Below are 13,262 nucleotides of genomic sequence, written 5' to 3'. Positions count from 1 at the left end.
ATTTTCAAGACACTTCTGCTCAGATTGGAAAAGTAAAACTATTGAATTGTTATGGTCTAAACGGAGTGGCACTGACCACAACTGCAACAGGAGTTACGTTCATTTCGTACTGCCATGTAACAACCTACTGCCGATTTAGCAGCTTAAAACAACACACATGGATTATCTCAGTGTCTGTGGGTCGGGAGTCTAGGCTCAGTTTTGTTTTGTTTTTTAATCCTCACCTGAGGATATATTTATTGACTTTAGAGAGAGAGGAAAGGGCAGGGTCGGGGGGAGAGGGAGAAAGAGTGAGAGAAACATCTATCGGTTGCCTCCTGTACGCACCCCAACTGTGGATCAAATCCACAACCTTGTGCCCTGACTGGAATCAAACCCATGACCTTTTGGTGTATGGGACGGTGCTCTAACCAACTGAGCCACCTGGCTAGGGCTGGGTTCAGTTTAGCTGGGCTGTCTGCAGGGTCTCACAATCCTGCCATCGAGGTGTTGGCTGAGCTGTGTTCCTTAGTGGAGCCTAGTATCCTCCAAGTTCACGTGTTTGGGGGCAGAATTTCTTGCAGGTGTAGGACTGAGGGTCCTCCTTTCTTGCTGTCAGCTGGGGGCAATTCTCAGTTCCTGGAGGTTTTTCCATAGGCATTCCACAATATGGCAGCTTTCTTCCTAAAGGCCAGCAGGAGACTCTCTTGCTCCATTCTGCTAAAGAGTGTAATGTAATGTGACTGTAATCATATGAGTGACACATCATCACCTTTGCCATATTCTATTGCCTGGAAGCAAGTCACAAGTCTTGCCCAGACATAAGGGAGGAGATTACACATGACATGCCTGAGGGGTTGTTGGGGGTGTCACTGGAAGGTGTATTTGCTGAAAGAATTTAGAAAAGAGGAATGTCAGAGTGAACTAGAATCCTCAGGGGGGGCTTTATGTACAGACTTTAAGCTAGAGTTCAAAGAACGAGTAGAATTTAGACCAGCAAAGAGTGAATGAGAAGAGGCCTAGGATCTAAGGACATGAGCAAAGGTGCAGGGAGGGGTCTCTCACCTAAATAATTCCTACACAAAAAGGTAATTAAAACCTGCTGACTTCATACATCACAAAGGGTAGGAGAAACCTTTTTTTTTTTTTTTTTTTTTTTTTAACTGAAAGGAAGCTGTGTAGTGCCTTGGTGCCAGAAGATTTGGGTTCAAGGTTCATTTCTGCTATTAACAAGCAGTATGATTGGGGCCTGCTGGTTATATGAGCCAAGCTTCTTATGAATGCTTCTGTCTCAAGTTATTGTGAGGACTAAACAAGCTCTTGGATGGGAAGTGCTCTGCTAAATCTCCAGGTTCTATTTCCAAAAGCAGCTTCACCACTTTCCAAGACCCCTCTCTCTCTGGGTCTCCCACCTCTCTGACTCCCCTTTCACCCAACCCTCTTTCTCTTAAAGTCTTCTCATGGAGGGAGGGGCATTCTCTGGGATCTGGCCTTGGCACTCCTCTCGTCTCACTACACACTCTGCTTTGGGACTCTAATCTGCCACCGCATATAACCCAGAGCCAATGGCTCTCCAATTCTATGTTCTGGCCCATTTCCCTTTCTCCCACGTGTCCGACCCACTGCTGAAGATTTCATCTTGGATCTCCTGCAGGATCCTCAAATCCAACATACCCAAAACTGAACTCATTATCCTCTCCGCAAACCTCTTCCTCTTCCTTTTCATGCCTGGTCTTGGGGAAATCACAGATCAAGTCAGGAATTGTCTGACATTTCTTTCCTCCCCACCCTCATGCCTGAGATCTAACCGTTGGCTACATCCTTTCTCTCCAGGGAATTCCCCTCCCATCACCACTGCCCTAGTTTGAATTTCATCAATTCTCATCTGAATCACTGCAATTGCTTCTTAACTGGTCTCTCTATCTAATTTTGTTCTCCAAATTTACTGCAGAATGAACTTTCTGAAGCACAAATTTGATAATACCACTGCTTTGCTTAAAAGCATTTAGAAGTGCCTAATAGGAATGAAATTCAAACTCCTAGGCATGGTATTGAATGTCTTCAGATCTGATTCTTGCCCACCTCCCCTGTTGACTCCCCTGCCCACTTCCTCCCATTCCTGCTGTCCAGTCCTACTGAACTGCTTGCTATTTTCACACCACATCACATTGTTCCACATTTCTGTGTGAATACACTGTTCCCCTTGTTGGAAATGCCCTTCCACCACTATCCTTCTCTGCCTTACTAACTCTTCTCATTTATGATTACTCAGTTTCACTGTTTCATTTTGAAGACCCCTCCTATGTGCACTCTTAGTCACTTATGTAGGTTTCTATCACAGTTCTCAATACTCAGGAGTGCCAAGGTCTGTGTTATAATTGTGTTTTTTTCCTGCTGACTCTCTCGCTAAATTCTCTCGTGAGTTCTCAAGACCTCATGATGTCTTTTTTTTTTTTTTAAGACTTTACTTATTTATTTTTAGACAGAGGGGAAGGGAGAGAGAAAGAGAAGGAGAGAAATATTAATGTGTGGTTGCCTCTCCCGCACCCCCTACTGAGGACTGGCCTGCAACCCAGGCACGTGCCCTGACTGGGAATCAAACCAACAACCCTTTGCTTTGCAGGCCAGCACTCAATCCACTGAGCTACACCAGCCAGGGCTTATTTTCTGATATAGACACTCCGATCACCTTTTCTTCCAATCTGATCCTTTCTAAATGCTTTTATATATTGTATTGTTTGAATAGGCCACATATTCATCTGTCCAAAAAATTCAGAAATTACAAAAGTCTCCCTTCCACTCCATCCCCATCTCTGCTGTCCAGTTCTCTACCCCAGAGACAAAGTTACCAGTTTCTTGTGAATACTTCCACAGACACAAACACATCTACAGTCCCCCCTTCCATACAAAGACGGTACCGTGTCCTACAGATTGTGCTGCACTTCCCTGTCACTTAATTATGTACAGTATCCTTGTGGCCATTCCATTTTGGTACATAAAGAGCTTCTTTATTCTTTATTTAGTTATTCAGTTTTTGTTGGGCATGCATCATAATTTAACCAATGAACATTGGTTATTTCCAATCCATTGTGAATACAAACAATACTGCAATTACTAACTTCACAAAAACGTCATCTCACACATGTGCACATGTGAGAGTAGAATGAACTCCTGAAGGTGGAACCCCTAGATCAAGGAGTATGTGAACCCACTTAAGTGTCACCGTGTCACATTGCCCTTCTTGGAGTGCGTAGATGTCATTTTACTGATGTTTGAATCTCTAGTTACTATTAGAGACCCTAAAACAGAGTAGGCATTCAGTACATTTTTGTCAAATAAACAAATTTAAAAAAACTTTCAGTGGAAGCTCATTTTTTCCTTTTTCTGATGTTGTGCTCTAGTGGGTAAGTTCAAACCAAATGATTCATGTTCAACCAAAATGTCATTATTTTGGAGCACAATTCTTGCTCCAACTTTTATTAATTCCTATATTTGTGCAACTAATTGAAATCCTTCATTAGGTTGGTTATAAGGTCACATTAATTTTTATGTTCTTTTAAAAATTTATTTATTTATTTATTTTTAGAGAGCGGGGAAGGGAGGGAGAAAGAAAGGGAGAGAAACATCGATGTGTAGTTGCCTCTCACATGGTCCCCACTGGGGGACCTGGCCCGCAACCCAGGCATGTGCCCTGACCAGGAATTGAACCGGCCACCCTTTGATTTGCAGCTCGTACTCAATCTACTGAGTAATTTTTATGTTTTAATATAATAACATTGAATCCTCATCCCTCATTTTGTTAGATGCCTTAATTATTCTACTGGGTTGTTTGTTTTTTTTTTTTTACCTTCCTCTGAGCAATTCCTGGAAATCCTTCCATAGTTCACAAATTCTTTTCAGGGGGCTTCTTGTTGTTTTTGTAAATCATCAGACCTCTGCAAGTTAACTTTTACTCTTTTAACTTTGTATCTCTGTTGCTTCTCCTGGATTCATTGCTAATTGGCTTTGTGACCTCTCTATACCTGTCTATTCATTTGTAAAATAGGGATATTATTGGGTTGTGAGAATTAAATGAGATTATGTATGTCAAAGGCTTAGCATAGTGTCTGGCACATGGTAATATTGAGGCAGATGGTCCTTCAAGGGCCTTTCATGCTTCTACCCATCTTCCTGGGAATGCCTAGAATGCAAGGCTTCTCTTTCCTAGGGTCATTTCTTAGGGTTGTGTTTATACTGAGTATCTAAGGGATGAAGTAATGTCTTCCTCCAGGGCAAAGAACAGGTTTGCTTACTTCTTCCTATAAAACAGCAGGCTCCCAAAGCTCAGCGTTCCTTAGCCTTGACTCAAATCTACCAAGGGCAAAGCATTCATCCGGGCCCTTTGTGTCATCCCTGTGAAACTTTAGGAGCAAGAGGAATTGACAAACATGCTGAAGCTTATGTTACTTCCCATGTTATGAGTCCTTTGTCTCTGATCCAAGAATCTTGTGTCTTTTATCAACACCCATGAAACAGTAACAGACTAATTTATTGGACTGTCACTAGGGCAAAATCAAATGCCAGACTTGAGTGTTAATCCTTAAGTTATTTACATTATTTTTGCTCTTGCTCTTGCTTTTTACTTGCTTTTCCCAGGCATTTTGTGCACTATCTGTTGTTTGTGTTTGGGTAGGTAGTGAAAATACATCAGTTGCTGCCATTTCCAAGTAATTCTACTATGTTGTTGGGGAAAACAAAATGAATTAGAAATAAAGGTACCTTCAAAAATCATTGCGCAATTGAAATTACATGGCTACTCTAATATCTAGTTTTAAATCACCTAGATCATAGTGTCTTCTCTCTATACATATTTTTGTATATTTGGGGCATAGTTTTTATGTAATTACAATACAGGAAAAGAAAGTTGCACAAACATAACTGGTACTCAGTTCCTGTTACACAATAACTGGATGACTTTGGGCACCCTAAGGTTCAGTTTCCTAAGGTGTGAAGTAGAGAAACTAATTCGTGATCCAGTAGTCTCATGAGGTTGATGGGGCCATGAAATAAAATAATATGTGTGAACCAGTAAAGTACTGAGGAAGTAAGTTGTTGTAATTTATGACTGTACTGAATCACAAACGTTAACCTGTCTTAATATTATTGTTTTAGAGTCTATGAAATAAGACGGGGTGGCGGGGGGGGGGGGGGGGGGGAAGGCGCACCACATCAACAGTTAAATCAATCTGCCACACTCACACCACCCAACAGATTGAACACTTAAGAATTTAAAAGACAAACTACAACTTCCAGCAGGCGTTGCTCGCGAACTTGCGTTATGAAACTCAGCTGCCGCTGGGCCCAGCACCCTCCCGGCCCCCCCGCGCGCCACGAACTACATCTCCCAGGAGGCTCCACAGTGCACAACCGTCCGCTCACCTTCGGCTTTCCCTCCGCCCCCTTGCCTTCCCTTTAACTCCGCTGGCAGCTCCCGGGCCACTCGGACCGTGCGGCCGGCAGCACGTGCACGCGCGCGGGGGTCGCGCCGCTGCCGACGAGGGCGAGCGCGCAGGAGGGGGGAAGTGGAGGCGTAAGGGGGCGGGGACACAGCTCGCCTGCTCCAAGATGGCGGACGAGGACGGGGAAGGGATTCACCCCTCAGCCCCTCACAGGAACGGAGGTGGCGGCGGTGGCGGGGGGTCTGGGCTCCACTGCGCCGGGAACGGCGGAGGAGGCAGCGGCCCGCGGGTCGTGCGCATCGTCAAGTCCGAGTCCGGCTACGGCTTCAACGTGCGGGGCCAAGTGAGCGAGGGCGGGCAGCTGCGGAGCATCAACGGGGAGCTGTACGCGCCGCTGCAGCATGTGAGCGCCGTGCTGCCAGGGGGGGCGGCCGATCGCGCCGGGGTGCGCAAGGGGGACCGCATTCTGGAGGTGTGAGTATCCGAGCTACCCCCTGCCCCCCCGCACCCCGTCCCATCCCCTCCGCGGGTCCGCGCACCTCCCCTCTACCCCTGTCACCCTCAGGCCGCACCTCCCCCAACCCTGAACCTGCCCTCGGGACCCCGGCGGCCTCTGGCCTCGCACGGCCTGGGGCTGACCCTTTCACCTCCCACACCCCGGCCCTCTGCACCTCCCACCTCGCTCCCCTGGCTCTTCAGTGGATGTCCCTCTCTACGCCCAACCGCTGCTACCCCCGGCGCATTCCTTTGGCGTCTTTTCTACCCCTTTGCCTCCCCCTTGGGCATTTAGCTTACCGCTCCCCGCCGCCCCTCGCTTTGCTCTTGATAAACCTTCTGCTGCCCACTGACAGCATCTCCTCTGACCCCCTCACCGTGTGTCCTCCTTAAGTCCTCATCTGCGGCAGCGTAGTTGTTCCCCACCAGCCCTTCAGCCCCTGGGGACCGTCCTCGGCCCTCGCCCGAGCAGGCAGAACCGCCAGTGGTCTTCTGCTCTTCCTCGGGAAACCTCACCCCTCCACACGGACTCCTTTTTCTTTCCTTAGTTACCCTCTCCTTACGGGCAAGCACCCCCTATACGTTTTTCTGTCCTTCAGGGTGCCCCTTTCCTCCCTCCCTTTTTGTATTCATTTTGCTAGTTTACCTTCTTTGCAGACTCTTGCATGCGGGTTTGTTTGTTTTTTCTTTCGGTGGTTGGGGGGCGGGGGGCTTTGACACTCTAGTTTCTCTTCACAGTAGTCTCCATATTACACCATGATGTTGGTCTAGTGTCTTCATCGCATCCCTGTTGTCCCCCGTGTTCACTCCTGCGCCACACGCGTACTTTGGGTTCAGTCTACAATTACAATCCCCTTTTGGGTCTTTGACCTCCCCACGTTTTCGCGCGTGCTGTCGCCATTCCCTCTCCTACTCTATCCTCTTGTGATCCCATGCTTGACTTTCACCCTGTTCTTTCTCGCCTCTAGGTTGCTTTCTTTCCTGTCCTTTTTAGCTTCCTTCTGCTGCTATAATCTGTCCTCTTGCCTACTGCAGTCCCTTCCCCCTGTGCACTCCTGCATCCCTTAACGCCGGGGCAAGATGCTGCCTTCTCTCTGGTGTCCGTGCGGCCCTCCTCCACAACCTTCGTCCGGGAGCTACATCTGTGGTTTTGTACGTCGTATTAAAATACATACAGTGACGGCTGGCTGGCTGGTGGGCGGTGTGTGCTCTCGTCATCCCCCTCTCAGTAGTCTTCAGCGCTGCGTCTCTCTTCTGCTTACTGAACCTATCTTGTGTATTCTTTTTCTCACTCCTCCGCCCTCTCCCTCAGTGCTCTCATGAAGTGCTCCTCATTTTCTAGAAATGTTATTTTAATTATGATGTTCACAACCGTCAGGCTTTCCTGTAGTAAAACAGTAGGTTTCCTCGAGGTTTCCAAGAGAATAGGATCTTGAAGATGAGCATATGGAAGAGCTCATGCTTCCTTACTCACCTATGCCCCCTCCTGCCCTTATCCTTGATGATCTCATTCTGTGGTATCCACTCACTCTTATTTCCTCTTACCTTCCACCTCAAAGAAGAGTAGCTCACAAAAGCAAGTGTTTGGAGCTATTAGTCTAACTTTCCTCTGTCCTTCCTGTAAATAGATGCTTTCTTTTTCCCTTAATGTCCTACTTTAACAGAATATTTTTAATCTTTTGGTGGTAAGGGCATTCAGATATAGAATGCAATAGTGACCTTTTGCTTTGTACTGGGGCACCTATTCTTTTCTTTCTAAATAACTCAAATTCTATGGCTGGTATTTTCTTCCGATAGAATCACTTAGAATTTTCATTTTCCTTTCCTTTTGAGAGTCAACTTTGGATCCAGCTTTTTATTTATTTTTATTGCCCTGGCCGGTGTGGCTCACTTGGTTGGAGTGTTGTCCTGTAAATTGAAAGGCTGCGGGTTCAGTTCCTGGTCAAGGCATATGTCTAGGTTGTGGGTTTAGTCCCTGATCCAGGAGCATGTGATAGGCAAGTGATCGAAGTTTCTCTCTGACATTGATGTTTCTTTCCCTCTCTCTATCCCTCCCTCTCCCTCTCCCTCTCTAAAATCAATAAGCATGTCCTTGGGTGAAGATAAAAATAAAATATTTATTTAAAATTATAAAATTATTATAAAGTTCTAAGTCATTTACTCTTTGCAGGGGCTAAAGGAACTAAACTAAAATAAGTTTGTAGAAGACTACAGCTAACGTGATTGATCATTTCATTCATATATATATATATGCCAACTAACATAGTTGCTGGCTTCTTGCCTTTATTGTGGTTTTTGCAGCAGAATTCAGATGTAAACTAGGTACTGTGAAGGGCTTGCTCAGATGATCCCCTAGGACAGGGTTTGCTCAGGCCCAGGTTCCAGCCTAGGTCTGTTCCTCTTCACAGAAAAACATTGCATTTTGGCACATCCTTCGTGGTGAGTAGAGAACTTTGTTTCTTTTATTGGGCAGGGCAAAAGAACACTTTTTGCTTAAAGAACCTGTCTGTGGAAGGTTGTAATGATCTTGACATTGGTTTCTCACCTTCCAACTGTATTTTGATTTCCAAAATCTTTGAAGCTTCTCTGCTACTGTAGTGGAAATAGTGATAGTTGCAATACAAAACCAAGCTAGTAGTTAAATTCCCTGAGACCTCAACTACTGTTGACCCTGGACATCATGGGTTTGAACTTCATAGGTCCATTTATATGCAGTAAGTACCTGTACTGTTTTCATTCTGCCGTTGGAATCCGCAGGTGTGGAGGGCTGGCTGCATGCATTGATCTGCACAATTTTATACAGGGCACTTGAGCAACCTCAGATTTTAATATCCCTTGGGGGGATCAGGGTCCTGGAACCGAACTCGCAAGGACACTGAGGGAAAACTTAAGTTCTTGGCAAGTCAAAAGTTACATGTGCATTTTCAAATACACAGAGGTTGGTTCCCCCACCCTCCACCTTCAGGGGTCAGCTTCATACAGTTTCTTTCCTTCCCCTCTTCCAAACAAAGTCTGCATCTTTTCCTTAGGTTTTCAAGTGAGAGAAGGAAATCAGCGAGCAAACAGACATGATTCTTCAGGGATAACTGTGTCTGCTACTTGTTGATCTTGGTGAGGTTGATACTGATTTTCCTAAAGCATTTCTTTAGGCAGCATTCCTTAGAGCTTTTTTCCTCTCTCACCCAGGTTCCTTAAGTTAACCTCTTTTGTCCCAGGAAAGCTCTGTAAATTGATGAAGTGCTAAGTGGGGTCAGGATTAGGCATAGTTAGATGATTATGTAGATGTAGTTTGTATGAAGTCATAGGTGGATGTATGGACCTTGATAATTGCCTTTTTAACCAAGACTTTTTCCTATTTTAGATGTTTTCCTCCTGTGCACAATTTTATTCCAATTTTCATATATTGCAGTTGTTCAGACAACTGTTAGAGGTGTAAAAGAACAGAGTAACTTGAGATTTAAGGCAATATAAGCTTGGGCAAAAGGAAGAGCAATTTCTTTGTATTTTAGTCTTTACCAAGGTCCTGTCCTCGTTGATTCTTGGAACAGTTGTTAAACTAAATTCACTGTGGTTCAGTTTGTCCTTTCTCCCTTCCAAACTGACTAGATACTGACTAGTTTGGGAAAGAGTCATATTGGAGGGCTTGGTACTGGAGTAAGAGCAAGCCCTCTGGGCTCTAAATTTACGGCAGATGGAATGTTTTCTTGACTAGCAATGTTAGTTTCCACCTTGTAATTCCTCTCCAGTGTATAACATATATTGAGTGTCTTCCCTTTGATGTGTATATACCTGGAGGCTAATGAGTGAAGGATGCTTTCAACAAATAGAACCAAAATAAGTATGTCTTTGCACTAATTATATAGTATGTGAAGAAACATTTAACTTCAGGTTAATTTTCCTAAGGTTAAAGCAGTTCCAAGGGCTTTTGATTGATTTCTAGAGAGATGCCTTTAGGTGGGTTTAAGTGTGCAGTGGTTATGGATGTGATACTGTCTGTTATTTTTGAGGGATTATGTTTGTCTGTTGGCTGGTTTGTTTTGTCTCTTTGGCATTGGGGCATTGTGGGCTTTTATAAGCATGGACTCCTAAGGTTGGCTTGCAACCATTCAAAATTATGATACTATATTTATGCTAGGCAGAGAGTCTATGTCTTTTTCCTCTATAGCTGTAGGATAATATATCCATCAACTTTACCTTGTTAAAATTAAACCATAAGAAAAATGAAAGCCATGCATATGTAAATAAATTTGTTTATTGAGGTTTTTTTTTAATTTATTGGGATGACATTGGTTAATAACATAAATTTCAGGTATACAATTTTATAATACATCATCAATATACAATACTGTATATTGTATTGTGTGCTCACCACCCAAAGTCTAGTCTCCTATCAGCATGTATTTGACTATTGAAAGTTATTTTAATAACTTACAAATATCTCATGGGTATTCTTTTTTTTCTTCCTTTATGTGAAGTTTGAAAATGATTCAATAAAAAGAGGTTGCTGCCGTAAGAAGTATTTTCATGAGTTAAGTGTGATTCATGTAACACTGACTGCTAAATACTTTCTCGAGGGCTACTTTCTCTTAGAGTAGAATTTGTAGCTGAATTCTACTCTATTTGGCTCAGATTTTCTAGGTAGTTTTTAGAAATGGTTTGAAATCATGGTTTTTGATCAGGGAATTTGTATGATCAAGAATTTAAGTCACTTAAAATTCTTAAAATTCAGTCTCATCTCTGTTAGCTTGGGTAGCAGTTGAGCTTTGGTTCTATTACTGTGAAAGGTAATTGTCTTATATTTTTACTTACCTGTCTCTTCTGTTGTTAAATTAAGTGGGTGATAGGGAACCAAAGCAATCATTCTTTGCCCTTACTTGTTGCTATCTTTAATCTATTGGTTATTGGCAAAGAGAGCATGACAATCATAGTTGTAACCCAAAGAAAATCTTTTAATTCCATAGATAGTTGAGGTGGCAAATAAATAAAACTAAATTTGAGAATAGAAAAAAAGAAAGAAAGAAAATAGCATTCTCCTCTCCTTGGAAATCACTTCTACAACATGGCTGTGAAGGGAAAAGATCTTTTGTTGGTAATACGAAGATTTGACTGGGTCAAATAAGTTATTGTGAAGAACAGTTCTCCTTCCATCCACCGCTGACTAGTTTCAGGTGAGGGTTTGTTACCGTGCCGTCAAGGATAACTATATTTTTAAGGTAAGTCTCTTTGGGAATAATTGTTATGATCTGGTAAATAAGCAGAGACTCAGTTGACAAGCAGACGTGTATGATAACTTGTGATCACTGCACAGTACTTTGGAAACGTGATCTGTGATGAGTTCATTTGTTAAATGGTGGCATTGCTGGCATAAAGGATACTGTGGTGGTTTAGGCTAGAGCGAGTTATAGTCATTCTTTTCTTCAGCGGTCAGTTACATAGATGACCTCTCTGTGCTTCACTTGGGCAGTCCATTAAGAGCCTATATATGGGCGGCACAATTCCGGTCCCACTTTTGGAAAAAAATATTCAGGCAGTTTTAAAATATATTTTTAATTGCAATTCACAGAAAGAGATACATTTTGTATTACAACCCAATATGAATACAAAAAAGAATCAGAAACAAGTTTCACAAAACTGTGTTTCCTGGTATCATGCATACCCTCTGGTATTTTTTAGTCTGTTTAGTGTTTTGGGGGGGGTTATTTTGGTTTTGTTTTTTTGAATGCTGGTGGTGGCCCACTACAGAAACTTCATGACTCATTAGGTTGTGATCCACTGTTTGAAAAACAATGATTTGGGGCCTCACTTTTCTGAGGTTGGCCCACTAATATCACCTCATACTCAGTCTGGTTCCACAATTAAGCACAAACTGTGTGAAGTGCTGTTGGGCTTGTGCAAGTCATAGATTGCCTGCATCCCTGCCCTTGAGTGGCTTACACTGCATGGGGAAGGTATGTGTAAGCAGTTTACTGTGTGCGAAGCAAATGAAATAATGGAGATAAACGAAAAACGATGGGAGTTTAGAAGAAAGAGAATATGCTTGAGAAAATTGATGGGTAGATAAGTCATAGAGGCCTTTTAAGTCTGTGATTGAAGGGCAAATATAATTTCAGTAGGCAGAGAAGGGGGACGGATTTTTGGCTCAGGAAACTGGAAGGGAGATGTGAAAAGTTCTTAGGATACCTATAAGGAACCTGAAATTGCTGTTTGTAGACAATTGTGCTTGAGGTTAGATCAAAAAGGACTTTGAATGCAGTGCTAAGAAGTTTGAATTTTATTCTGTTTTTGAGGTCAGAATATAGTTGTATGTGTGTTAGTACCCAGGACTCCCTGTGAAAATTTAGCTTTTATTTAATTATTTACTCAAAGAGGTTGAATATTTTCCAAGGCCAAAGAAAAACTACTGTTAGAAGAATTTCAGAGCATCTAGTCTCTTGGGCTGTTTTGTACTATATAAAGAAGGGAATGAAGGACAACTGAGCTCTAACACTCAGAGCTGGGAACAGCTGGTGAGGGGCTGGCTGCCTTTCATTTTTATATGTATTTCACCTCACAACCCAATCCACCTTCTCAAATATTCATTTCTCTTTCTCTTATTTTTTATTGTTTTAAAATTATTTTTTTTATTTATTTTTTTAAAGAGTTATTTTTTAAAAAAGATTTTTCTTATTTATTTTTAGAGAAAGGGGAAAGGAGGGAGAAAAAGAGAGAGAGAAACATCAGTGTGTTTCTCAATGAGAGAAACAACATCATGCACCCCCCACTGGGGACCTGGAGCGCAATCCAAGCATGTGCCTTGACTGGTATCGAACCAATGACTTTGGTTCGCAGGCCAGAACTCAATCCACTGAGCCACACCAGCCAGGGCTCTTTCTCTTATTTTTTAAATGGCTGAACTTACTGTTGTTTTTATAGTTGGTAAGTTTGATCTTGATATGCTGCACGCCACCTTGTGTTACCCCTTACCTGTGATGCGCCGTTTTAACTATTCCTCCAAGTCTGCTCCTTTGCTGTGAAGATGCCATCTTTAATTTATATCTTTTTATTTCTGCGTTCAGCATGTAGTTGGCAGTTGAGAGGACTGAACTTAATACAGTACTAAGATTTATACCTGTGGTCTACTTTCAAAACCAAAGTTCCTACAAAGATCCTTTAAATAAGTAAGAATCGATGGTGACTACAAACTGAATTTTTGTTTCCTCTCAGTAATATGAGGAGTACTATAAAATTTTTTGTGGTTTTATATTAGTCAAATACTAAGTAGTGTGTATGTAGTCTCTTTGGTTTATTACTTATTGCTTTCTGCTAACTAAATAATGTTCTCATAATGGAGGACATACATCTCTATGCAAG

At 42.8% G+C, this 13,262-nt stretch overlaps 1 protein-coding gene across 1 annotated transcript in view; it reads left to right on the top strand.

Moving 5' to 3' along the window:
* Positions 1 to 5,463: 5,463 nt before the first annotated feature.
* The window catches only part of SNX27 (sorting nexin 27), an 83,466-nt gene continuing 75,667 nt past the window's right edge, over positions 5,464 to 13,262 (top strand). The window contains exon 1 of the mRNA XM_024575532.4: positions 5,464 to 5,891. Within this exon, the coding sequence (XP_024431300.1) occupies positions 5,584 to 5,891 (308 nt within the window). The 5' untranslated portion in view covers positions 5,464 to 5,583. The remainder of the gene's footprint in view (positions 5,892 to 13,262) is intronic.

This window comes from Desmodus rotundus, chromosome 12, assembly GCF_022682495.2.
Source record: "Desmodus rotundus isolate HL8 chromosome 12, HLdesRot8A.1, whole genome shotgun sequence".
NCBI classification, from domain to species: domain Eukaryota; kingdom Metazoa; phylum Chordata; class Mammalia; order Chiroptera; family Phyllostomidae; genus Desmodus; species Desmodus rotundus.
Note: the sequence above shows the minus strand (reverse complement) of the source record. Positions and strands in the feature narration are given on the sequence as shown.